Here is a 12,529-nt window from a genome sequence, read left to right as displayed (position 1 = left end):
GAAGAGTAGTTTTATTCATATTTCCTAAAAATTAATTGTAATAACTAAAATCTAAATTTTTGACATTCTCACGAATGGTATTAATACTACTCGCACTTGTGTTATTGGATCCTTCTTTTCCCACCATATATGTGTATGAAGATATTCTATATATTCATAAATTTATATAAATGATTCATTATGATTATAATAAAAGAAGTTTGGTATTCTTTAATGAGAATTTGCGTTGAATTCTAAATTAAGATTTTGATCTTCAGTCTTTTGGTTTTTAATTTAATCCTTACTTTACATTGTTTAAAAATTTTATTAAAAATTGAAAATTTAATGATGATTATATGTGGCTGTATATTTTTTTTATATTAATGAAATGGAATTTATCCTGAGAAAAAAAAATCTCATCAGATTAAAAGAAATACTTAGTTTGATCTAAACCAAATATTTAAATATCCCTTCGCACGGTGACTAACGAACAAAATATAAATTACAATATAAGATAAAACACATGCTCTGCCTCAGTTAAAATAATTTCTAATTTAATCTTGTGCAGTAAAACCCTTTCAGGAAGTTTACGGTGTGAGTGAATTAGTCACCGCAGTGAATAATGTGGACTTAACCAAAAAAAAAAAAGAATTTCCAATCCACTTTGTTTTTTGTTAATAGTAAGTTCACTTCTTTTAATTACATGAAGAATGTTCAAAATCATTACACAGTCCATCCCTTTTACCATGAATTTAGCCTTTCATGTGGCTTTCTGCTGTGTTATGTGTACATTTGACTTTTTAACAAGGAAAAATGACATTCGAGGACACTTATTTTTCACTCATAAACAGAAAAAGAACATTTATATTCGTGAAAGAAATGTCAGCTGATTGAGCCCATTCTTTGGCACTCAGATAATCAAATGTTAATAATATTGAATTAAATTAAAGTATTAAATAATATTAATAAATATTATATCAATAATAATGTTACTCATTCATCAATTTTTATTCTGGAACACATGCATATTATCACAGCATACAAATGAAATTGCGGGATTGACGAGACGCATACACAGTACAGTACACATTGTCAAATTTGAATAACCAGGTTGAAGAAAAAAAAATGAAGGGAAAAAAGTAGAGTAATTAATATGGAAATGAAACAAGGCAAATCACTATGAGATATCAAAGAAACTAGAAATTTCTTCCATGCACGAGCTTGATTAAATTTTAAATTTTAATAAACTGTATCACCTAAAGTAGTTTAAGATTCACTTTTTATAGAAGTGTGATTTTTTTTATTCATTTAAATAAGATTTGAATTAGAGATTGAGAAATTAGAAGAATCATATGAGAATTTAAATTTATTTATTTATTTCTCCATTTAAACCCCTAAGGCCGTAATTGACATACTATTTTAATTATGATGCTTCCCATTTAATATATTCAAATTCTAATTAAGATATTATTCAAATTTAAAATTAATTATTAATTTCTTCATTTGAGATTTCAATTGAAATCTCATTTAATAATGATGCCTCTCATTTAATTCAATATACCCAAATTTTAATTAAAATATTATTCAAATCTTATTAATTGAATATAGTCGGATATCATAATATTATATTCGACCCGTTTTCAAGAATATAGTTGATAATATAATATTCCTCCGATCCTTAATATAGGATCCAATTATTAAGTTAGTTTTGGTCCTAAATATAAAACACATTTCTTATATTTATTAATTTTTTCCAAATTACCCCTATGATACTCTCCCAACTATAATCAAGTAAAAGAGGAAATGGGGTATTAAGAAACATGATTATGGTATTTTAGAAAAAACGTGTCACATTTCTTATACTTAACTGACTTATCTAACTTCCTTAATCTAATCAAATTAGTTAAATGAGTTTTATATTAAGAATCGGGAGGAGTAACTAAAAATCCTAATTAATAACAAGTGGGTAGCATGAATCTTCTTGTCATTTTCTATACCAGAAATTGTCCTTTGTTTATTATGAGATTTTTTAGTAATTAAATTCTTTTTTTTAAGACCCATAGTAATTTTCCCATGAAACAATTGGTCCAAACGTGTCAATGGTAACTTTGAACTACAGGAACAACTATCATATATGGTGAACAGCGACCTTACAAATCATTAAATCTAAGAAAAGACACTACTCATCTTCCTAAAAGCATCATAACTTTGTACATCTATAATGGTAGATTTCAACCCATAAACATTTACAATTAATTGAGTGAGGGATCTAGCCAGAAGGACACAAGTACATATAAGTAATGCTATGGACCCAATAAATCATATCAGAGTCCAACAAGGTTGGAATAAATTTTACTATACATTTATATAGTAATCATGCATGGAGTTAAGTTATTCTAATTACTAAGTCTTGACCTTTTTATGATCCAAACCACCTTTACGTAAGACTTTTTGGATTTGTTGTTCATGTTGCTTCAACATCTCTTCCAGGTTCTCTGTTGCAGACACCAACGGTCCTGAATATTGCGTCTTCCCATTCTTCCCTCCATAATCCTACATGTCTCATCATAAACCCCAAAACCTTCTTATTTATTTATTCTCTAAATCATAGTACTTCCATATAGACATTTATGATCCCATGTTATAAATTACGCACCTTGGTCAGAGGTTTGTTGAGACCAGACTTGTTGGATGCAGGCAGCAAGAGGTCGGATTCTCCGGCGGCCGCATGTCGATACCTCTCGCCGAACCCGTTGTCTCCCCACACGGAGGAGTTTGCTCCGCCGGCGATCACGTCGAGCCGTGAGCCGCCGTCGGCGGCCACGGAGTTAGAGAACTTGGAGAGACGTGCGGCATTGGCGGCGTTCCAGTAGGTTCTCTGCTTTGATCTCCTGGTTCCAACAAACACCTCGTGCTCTCCGCCGGCGGCTTCATGCTTCATGACTTTCATGTACGCACTCTGCACCGTGGATTGGCCGGAATGACACAGTACTCTGGGTCCTCTCGTGCTTGCAGGTTCAATGAGCAGCCCATTCTTCTCCAGCCTGCGCTTTGGCCTTGGCCCCGCTCGATTCTACCCATTAACAAAAACTTAAATGTCATGTGCAAGGAAACTTTATATATATATATATATAAAAGGAGTAATATATGTGTATATACATTGTTGTTATTATTCTCATTTATAGGGATCTATATATGAAAAGCATGCGTTCACTAAAATGTGTTTGTTAAAGAAGGAGAAGAAGATACCTCAGTGGCTGCTGAAAGGTGGCACTTTGTTTCGGGTGGTGGGGCAGCTTTAGGGTTGGCAGAGCTCTTCACGGGTTCTTGTTCATTTCCTTTCCTCGTTGCCCCTTTCCTTCTGTTGCAAATCATACCAAATTCGTAAAATGTAATTACATTCATCCAAAAATATATTCATTTGGGAGAAAAAAATGTTAGGCTCAAAAGCAACATTTTCTAAAATCTTAAAACGCTTAATAATTATATAATATTTTTTCACATAATATCAAGTCAAAAATTAATTTAAAATTTTGAATAGAACTGAAAATTGAAATCTTAAAATGTCTGCATAATATTTAAAAAGTTTAACTTATTACATGAGGTATATTATGGAAAATAATCTTATAAAATCAAACATTTATAAAAAAAAAATTAGGGGAGAAAACAAAAAGAATCATATAATAAGGCTCCATGAACAACACATTGTTGGCGACCATGCTTTCATATCTTATATTCTAATGCAAGCTACAATATTTGAGAATGATTAATTTGATCAGCTCCATTATTGGAATGTAAGTTTACCAAAAATTCCCCATTTGTGAAAATGTAAAGTGAATATGATAAGAAGTAAGAACGCAAGGTAAATGATTTCGAGATGGAATGACATTGGCATATGTACCTTCGGGCTTCCTCTTCTCGAAGCTTCACATTAAACTCCTTACTTGGTGGATACCTCGGCAAACTCGATGGCTCACAAGGAAGTGGCTTTGTCGTGAAGAACTACACAAGAGAATAGAACCCTCAGTCACCCAGCCAAAAGGAAACTATAACCAAATCTGGATTCGGCCTGAGAAATTTGTCAACTTCATTGTAACATGAACTTGGTACTAGCACTAGAACTCTATGAACTGAACAAAATTTATGTCCAAGGCACAAAGTATTAGTAGCACTGGGACTTTATGAACTCCAGAAGTTGAAACTTGAGAGGATCCGGCTTGTGTTGTAACCAACTACAATCATTTGATTGAAAGAGAAGTTATATATATATATATATATATATATATATATATAGATAATTACCTCGCTCTGAAGTGCTGAGGAAGCAGTTCCTCGATCGTCAGGTTCTATAGCAAGAAGAACGTCGAGAAGTTTGAGGGCAGAGGGTGGGAAATCCTTGAACGTCTCTGCAACAACGCGCTGGTAAGGTTGTTGAGGTTTGAAAATGGTGGCATGTGGCAGCTTCGACTTCTTCCAGTATTTCTCAGACGGTGATCCACAAAGTTTAAATATCTTATGAAGTTGCTCTACCTGTATATTAAGCAACATTATTCACAATTTCTGAACTAACACTAGCCAAAAAAAGTTCTTTTAGACTGGTTCTCGAATCAATTTAGATAGGATCGGTTTGAAAAGTCAGCTACCTTTTAGACCAGTTTATAGTCATTTCTTAGTAAAAGATGTGATTGTGTACCTCGGTACGACCGGGCATGATGGGCTTGCCCGCGAAGAGCTCTGCAAGAATGCAACCAGCGCTCCACAGGTCAACAGCAACGCCGTAATTGGTGGCTCCTAGTAATAGTTCAGGAGATCTGTACCACAAGGTTACGACTCTGCTCGTCAATGCTTGGCCTTCCAACAGGGTGGCTAGCCCAAAATCTGCAATTTTCAAATTGCCCTTGTAGTCTATTAGCAAATTTGCTCCTTTTATGTCTCTGTGTAGCACCCCCTTCTTGTGACAATGCTCTAACCCTCTCAATAGTTGCTGCATGTAGCACTTTATCTGCACCACCACCACATAACGCCAAACATCACTCTTTTCAACTCAGTCTATTGTTATGTGGGTATATAATAAAGATATTTACGGCCTCGAGCCAGACTGGGAATTTATTTTATTCTTAAATATAAGACTTTAATTTACTTTGTCTTACAAATTTGTAATTTTTTTCTTAAAAATATGTTTATAGATTGCACATGTTAAGAGATTCCATCAAAGATAGGTCCCAGTGCGCATGATTAGTAGTGGCATTTTAAGGAAGCCAACATATATTTATAATAAATAACTAACTTAACTAAATTTTTTTTAATATCTGTAAATTACTTATTTAACTCTTATATTAAAAATCAAAAGTGGTACTACATTACACTATTCATGAGTCATAAGTCTCATGCAACATGAACTTGCTCAAAACATGTTGCAGGCAACTTGGACTTGGTTGGATGCGTTTGACTGAGAGCGTCGGTTTACACAGCATTGAATTAGGAAATGAAGTACCTGCTCCTCTGAAAACTTGATACCAGGAAGAGCTGAGAGGCCTGTGAGATCATGTTCCATATATTCAAAAATAAGGTACAAGCTGCCAGAAACCCTTGAGGTAATCATTCCTTCAAGCTTCATCACATTTGGATGATCAAGCCTTCGCAGTATAATGATTTCTCTGGCCATGAAACGAACACTTTCTGGGTCCATATTTGCAAATCGAACCTTCTTTAATGCAACTGTCTTATTTGTTTCCAAATCTCTAGCTCTGTAAACGCTGCTATATGTCCCTTGTCCAATCTGCCATTACATTTACAACATCAATCTTAATCAACTCGAAGGATTAAGAATGTAATACTGATGCGTCAGAGGAATGAAATTACTTTACCTTCTCTAACTTCTCAAAGGATTCTGATCTACGTGGAATCCAACCACTAATGGCTTCTCCTGCAACAGCAGATAGCCATGAAGGCCACCCAGCGAGAACTTGGGCTCCTCTCTCTCCTCTTTTTATACTACCTATCCTATTTAACATCATCATCCTACTTGGTCCTTCTTCCACACTTCTACTTTGCGAATTCCCAGGTTTCCCTGTTGTCCCAACATTCTTCTCCCTCTCATCTGATGATATCAACCTTGTATTAACATCGTTTGATCCACTACATTCCTGTTGCATTGCAAGCTTTTGATCCCTCCTTGACGTACCCTTTGAGGATTTCTTTGTTTTCTGCACATGATTCTCTGCGACATAATCGTGTGAATGTGTCCCTCTAGAACATAAGCAGCCCATAATAATTATTCCAATTTATGGTAACTTAAGAGTTCCTCGAAGTGTTCTCGGTCAACCTTATTTCTTGTAATTCAGGGAAACGAGAGAATGCCCAAATCCCCAAATCAAAGAAAAGGTCAAATCGATTAATGGGGTTGACAAGCGAAACTTTCACATGTCGATATCATTACGAACAAGCCAATGTTTAATGAGGAAGAAGAATATGTCCAAATCAAAAGGGGAAAAACAACCGCCAATTTTGAGATATTCGGATTAAAAAAAATGACAGAAAGGGGAAAAAAACAAAACAGAAATCTGACAATCGCGAATCCACGAGCACCCGATAACCAACGAGAAAATTAAAATTAGGGCAATGAATGGAAGTGTGGATGAAGAAGAATGAAGAACGTTATCAAATCAGAAGCAAGAGATTCAGATCAAATAACGAAGGAAAAAAAATCTGGGAATCACAAATCTGACGAGGATGAGTGAGTTGGGTTCGATATTTTCTGCCAGGAAAGCAAATTTTGAAAGAGAAAATAGTTGAGAAGAAGTAACAACTAACTATATTCTATAAAAAAGAGAAGTTGTCAAAAGGAATAGAGAGAGATTTTCGGATCTGAATGACCTCACAAAACTGAAGAGGCCGAGAATCTCTGGTTTGGGAAACCGTTCTGAAACAGGGGAACACAGAAACAGAGTAGGCGGGAAATATTTTGTTGGCGGGTACATTCCCACTCTCTCCCCCTTTATATAGTACTCTTTTTGTCCTTAATATAAGACCTATTTAACTAATTTGATTAGATTAAGGAAATTAGGTAAGTTAGCTAATTATAAGAAAAGTGACACATTGTCCCTAAAATACTATAATCATCTTTCTTAATACATATTCATCTTTCTTAATACTCCTTACCCTTCTTCTACTTGATTATAGTTGAGGGAGTATCCATAGGGGTAATTTAGAGAAAATTGATAAATATGATAAATGGGTCTTATATTTAGGACCAAAATCAACTCAAGAATTGGGTCCTATATTAAGGACCGGAGGAGTATTATTTATTTACTTCTGAATTTTATTGTATATATAATTTTTTTATAGAAAATTATATTTTTATTTTGTTCAGCGGGAAGGTTATTATCTAGCCTTACTGTTGATGATCATATGACTTTTAATTGGCCTAGAAAAATTCCTAAGAAAATTCAAGTTTTAAATTTATAATATGAATTAACCTTAAAAAAAGACAATTAGTGAAAAAACTTAAATTATGAATAAGTAATATATTTATGGTGACAAGTAAAATTTGTTGTATGTAGATATACTGGTTATATACTCGTTATGTTTTAATGAAAATAAAATACTTTCAATGTTCTAATTGAATAATATAATAAAGAATTGAAAATATCTATCTAAAATAATATATGTTTCAAAAAATATTATCTCATTATTTTTCAAAATATTCAATTTTTGGGCTAAAAAAATTTCCAATTTTGAAGGAAAAAGCGAGGAAGTCACATAGTTTGCCAATGTTAAGGGACTGAAGAACCAGTTTTATCAGTTTGAGGAAAAAAAGGGGGGCTTAGGTACTTATTAACTTGACTCATCGAGTTATATAATTATAATCGGAATAAAAAAGTTATAGACGTCTCTAAATTTTTTAATAAGTTATTTTTATATTAATTTCCAAATCAGTGTAAAAAGTTACATGTAACTATTGAAAATTTTCTACCAAATAGTTCAGCAATGGATTATTTGAACCCCAGATTGGGTGTGAGCTGTTTCTAGTTATTTTATTTCCTAGCGTGTATCGAGTTTTCTTCTTTTTTCTGATAATTTTGCTTTGACAAATGACAAGTCTTAATAATGTTTGAGCCATTTTTGCCTAGGAGCACTTGATGGTAGATTCTAAGTATATTAGATTTGTTTAGAGGGTTAAGTTTAGAAGTTGTTTTCTCACAATAAAATAAATTAATATTCAAATTTTTATTTAGAAAGATATTTATAGAAAAAATAACAAAAAAAGACCGCCAAAATAAAAAAAAATTACACATAAAGACCGATTTGTAAATGTTAAAACCTATATTATTATTGTCAAAATCTATACTAATATTGTTTTGGGTTCTTATTTTTTCTATTTTGATTATTTTTTTCATTTTTTTTATTAATATTTAGTGGCTGATACTGTTTCAAGCAGAATTACCTTCTAGCAAAAAAAAAATGATTTATTTCTTGAGAGTTAACTCGCACCGGAACTCCAGGTGGTGGGCCATCAGCTACTATTGCGGGATGTTTAAGAGACATTTAAAAAAAATAAAATAAAATCAAGCTCTGCAAAAAAAAAAACAAAAGACCAGGCCGCGCCCGCGCCCGCATGTGCCGGCCAGACACATGAATGGTAAAAGAAACGAAGGAAGAAACTACTGTGAACGCCGCCCCGCCATTGACACGTCGGATCAAGGAAACCCGAACCTGATGCGTTGATCTACGAACCGGCAGCTTCGGACGACACAGCTGGTGACAGCCTGTCACCAACAAAGTCCCACTCACCTATTCCCCTAACTACGTTCTCTCTGTCCCTCTGTCTCTCCTAGCTGCTCTCTCTCTCTCACACACCTTCCTCTCGCTGTCTGGTTCTGTGAGCAAATTAGGGTTTGTGTTCCTTCACCTTCTGATCTCATTCAGCGACCTTTGGATTCTTCCTTCGATTTCACCAGATCAAGATTCTCTGCACTGTAGGCTTCCTTTTGATCTTCTCCTAGTTCTGTTTCCTTCATGTCTTCACTTGCTTTTAGCCATTCGAATTGCCTTAAAATGGTTTTTCTTTTCTATATTCCTCGCATTCGCTTCTTTTCCTGTATATTTTGCTGTTGGTTTTGTCATTTTTGTTGAATGCATATATATTAATGTTCAGATTATGCACTTATTTGCTGTTTTAACTTATTAGACTTAAGTTTGGATTAAAATACGATCTAAGAGTTTGGCTTATACTTGTTTATGGAGAAAGCCCTGGTGAAGAAAAGAAGTCAAATTTGTAACTTTTTTCACCAAGCTTCAAAACTTTGAAGGACTCATTTTATTTGTCTTATCTCACTTTTTTCTAGCTGGTTTCGTACTGACCAAGGGTATTTATCATGGTTTGTTTGGGACGTTTCAACTAGTTGGCCGTTCATTTTTACTGAGTATAAAGTTCATGTTAAGTGAAAGAACCATGGAAAATGCCCGGTTTGAGCAGTAAAAGCTTGTCATGTTTGTATCCCTTTACTGGATAGCAGACACAGACCACCTTTTCGTTTTGAGTTTTTGGTTTTTAGAGTGGATATTTGACTGTTCTAGGATTAGGCTAAATTACGAAGAGCATTTTGAACTTTCAGTCATCTATGGGTGATTTTTTTTTTTTTTAACCTTCAAGGCGTGAACATGAACTTTCACACGTGTAATAACCCATGTTTTTTTCCAGTCGATTAAATTTGCAGTTATTTGTGGATAATTCTCAGGAGGTTATCTATAGAAAAATTCAAAGTTTATGCGAGTCTAGTGATAAATTTTGAAGATCAAGGGGTTATGTGCTCATGACCTAAAGTTTAGAAAGATTATATAGTATTTTGTCTTATGGTTAAGTTGACTAAGCTCTGAATTAGACGAGAGACTGAATCAATTTTTATCCTCAGCTTTCCATTGAAGTATTTGACTTCCATTGTTACTTATTATTTTCCCCCTGCTTTTTAGGTTCTCGGAGTGGATGGTCAATCCTTGAGACATTTTTGAGGTCGATGTTTTTCCCTCAGAGTCTCATGGCCTTGATGTGTGTCTGGAAGGATGCTACCTGATTGAGCAGGAATGTTTTATGGTCATCATTGTTGTGGAGTTATTGTTGTTATTTAATTTCAATTCAGCTACCACATGCAATTGGATAGAAGCCACAGCTACCTGAGGATTTCTTGAATCCATGCTGTCAGAGAGCATGCGTGGAATCTGTACTTTGGGTAATGCCCCTGACGAGATTAGCTGCCGATGCATTCGGTGTGGTGACCATTTGTCTCGTAGCCATCTTGACTCTTCTTGGTTTTCTATGCATTGTGTACTCAGTTTACTTTCGCTCTCGAATTTATCATCAAGGTTTTGCTCAACTCAATTATTTTAGTGGTCCTTGGATAATCAGAGTTGCATTCATCCTATTTGCAATTTGGTGGGGTGTTGGTGAGATTATTCGGCTAACTTATTTAAGACGCATCCTTCACCTAAAATGGCACGAAACTGTTTGCAAATGTTACATTATATCAAATCTGGGGTTTGCAGAACCATGCCTCTTCCTTACCCTTGTGTTTCTCCTCCGTGCACCTTTGCAGAAGTTGGAGACTGGGATTATGAGCCGAAAATGGAATTGGAATACAGCGGGATGTATTCTTCTTTACTGCCTCCCGGTGTTTATTCTTCAGCTCGTTGTTGTTTTAGTTGGACCTCAGTTAGACAAGAATAAGGGTTCTGGACAAACGTTGCCTCATATTTTTACTAGTACAGCTGCTAGATCTTCAGTGACATGGGATCAAGATATTGCCCTCTGTACTTACCCTTTACTCAGTACCATTCTTCTTGGCCTTTTTGCCATTATCCTGACTTCCTACCTTTTTTGGCTTGGAAGAAGGATTTTGAGACGAGTTATTAATAAGGGTTTGCAGAAGAGGGTTTATACATTAATATTCTCAGTTTCAGGCTTCCTTCCATTAAGGGTTCTTTTCCTTGGTTTATCTGTTTTATCTGGACCTGAGCAATTTACTTTTGAAGTTCTTGCTTTCTTGGCTTTTCTTGCCCTTGTATGTTGTGCTGGGGTTTGTATATGCATGCTTGTATATCGTCCAGTTGCAGATTGTTTAGCACTTGGGAATCTACAAGATCTAGAGGCTAGGAGGTTTATTGATGATCATAATGATTTTATGTCTCTCATTGCTAACCAGAGTCATCTGGAAGATTATGTGCAAGAAAATGTTGGTTCTAGTCCTGCTAGAGATTCTGATGCTTCAACAAAGCGGGGGTCCATTTCCTTCCGCACAGTGGAAAATGCTGGGTCATCAACAGGGCCATTTGTTGAGCTGAGCCTTTTCTCTCCCAGCAGAAATGCACATGGTCCAGGATCTCCATCGCTTCGAGGTTGGCCTATGCGACCCTCAACTCATGTTATTGGACCGTGAGCAGGCTAGAAACTGATTTACTGAGTGAATGCCTTCAATTTTGTGGAAAAGTAAAACATTGTAAAGGCTTTAGCTTCAATAAGGCTTTTTATTCTTGTTTTGTCTCCTAATTTTAGCTCATAATTTTTTTTTCCCCTGGAGTTTATTGTGAGTACTCCTTTTAATCCCTCTTGTGCCATCTATAATCTTTTATTTTGGCTCTCAAGTTTTTATTTACAATGTTTGAATGCTTTTTTTTTTTTTCCTGTAGCAGTAGCGGTGTATTCACCTGAGTTGGAATCTGTTGGGTGTCTATACTCGATAAATCTGGATAGAATTTATGTGTTGGACGAGGAATGTTCATTGTGATGGTATGCTGAGACTGAGCATTTTGTTGGATTCATTGTTATCAAAGTCAGGATTATTAAGTGCAGATATAGAAGAAACTTGTGTCATTTTACGTTTTCGCTGACTAGGCTTATCAGACCTAAATTTCTTGTGATTTCGGACGCTTGAAGGAGACTTGAATATTTATTTTGTGCGCTTGGCCTAGCCACCTTGAACTTCTGGATTCTAGGTGAAGGAGCGCTTTTTGGAATAACAGAATTGGAAGGGCGGACTTGATTTAAAAAATCGCAGAAGCAGGGTGAAAATTTTTTAATTAATTTTTCTTGCTCCCCCCCCCCCCAAAAAAAAAAAATCTCATATCTTCTGCTTCTATTATGAAGTTTTGTGATGCCTGATTAAGGCAAAACGGGTTGGGCGGGTTAGTAGGACTATTCATGCTATAATGGGCTTTTATGGATTATCATAATCGTGGCTGTCTGGCTCCTACGTACTCTCCTAGTGGATTCTCAGTCCTCCCCCCGTCGTCTATGGCTCTCCAAGGTACTACTGCCATTTTCGTGATGCATGAATCTTCCAGCATCGTCTCTCGTACCCCCCTCGGGAAGCGATTCTTCTGGTACTACCCTTGTCGATGCATGTGGGTTTTCACCTCCATTCTAGTCTTGTCGCCTAACATCATCTGCCTTTCCTGTGTTGTGAAACATTTTATATAGGACTCCTATTTTTACCATGCTCAGAGCCTTCAAGCTGCACCCTACCCCTAAATGTGGTTAGATTCATGTGTGCTCCTG

At 35.4% G+C, this 12,529-nt stretch overlaps 2 protein-coding genes across 2 annotated transcripts; one reads left to right on the top strand and one right to left on the bottom strand.

Moving 5' to 3' along the window:
- Positions 1–2,382: 2,382 nt before the first annotated feature.
- On the bottom strand, positions 2,383–8,999 carry LOC114721180 (probable serine/threonine-protein kinase At1g09600). Its single transcript, XM_028907000.1, has 11 exons — positions 8,912–8,999; positions 8,577–8,747; positions 6,856–6,901; positions 5,847–6,228; positions 5,474–5,758; positions 4,673–4,981; positions 4,282–4,509; positions 3,881–3,981; positions 3,229–3,340; positions 2,636–3,052; positions 2,383–2,532 (listed from the first exon to the last, which is right to left on the bottom strand). Exons 1-11 carry the CDS (start codon positions 8,997–8,999, stop codon positions 2,383–2,385), a joined length of 2,289 nt encoding a protein of 762 aa, XP_028762833.1.
- LOC114721268 (uncharacterized) lies at positions 8,809–11,627 on the top strand. The gene is made up of 2 exons (XM_028907101.1): positions 8,809–8,957; positions 9,952–11,627. The coding sequence occupies exon 2, from the start codon at positions 10,212–10,214 to the stop codon at positions 11,409–11,411; it is 1,200 nt and encodes a 399-aa protein (XP_028762934.1). The 5' UTR covers positions 8,809–8,957; positions 9,952–10,211; the 3' UTR covers positions 11,412–11,627.
- The last annotated feature ends 902 nt before the right edge of the window (positions 11,628–12,529 follow it).

The sequence above is a fragment of the Neltuma alba genome, unplaced genomic scaffold (genome assembly GCF_004799145.2).
Source record: "Neltuma alba isolate B1F8T4 unplaced genomic scaffold, ASM479914v2 tig00012014_pilon, whole genome shotgun sequence".
Classification (NCBI taxonomy): domain Eukaryota; kingdom Viridiplantae; phylum Streptophyta; class Magnoliopsida; order Fabales; family Fabaceae; genus Neltuma; species Neltuma alba.
This window is presented reverse-complemented; position numbering and strand designations above follow the sequence as displayed.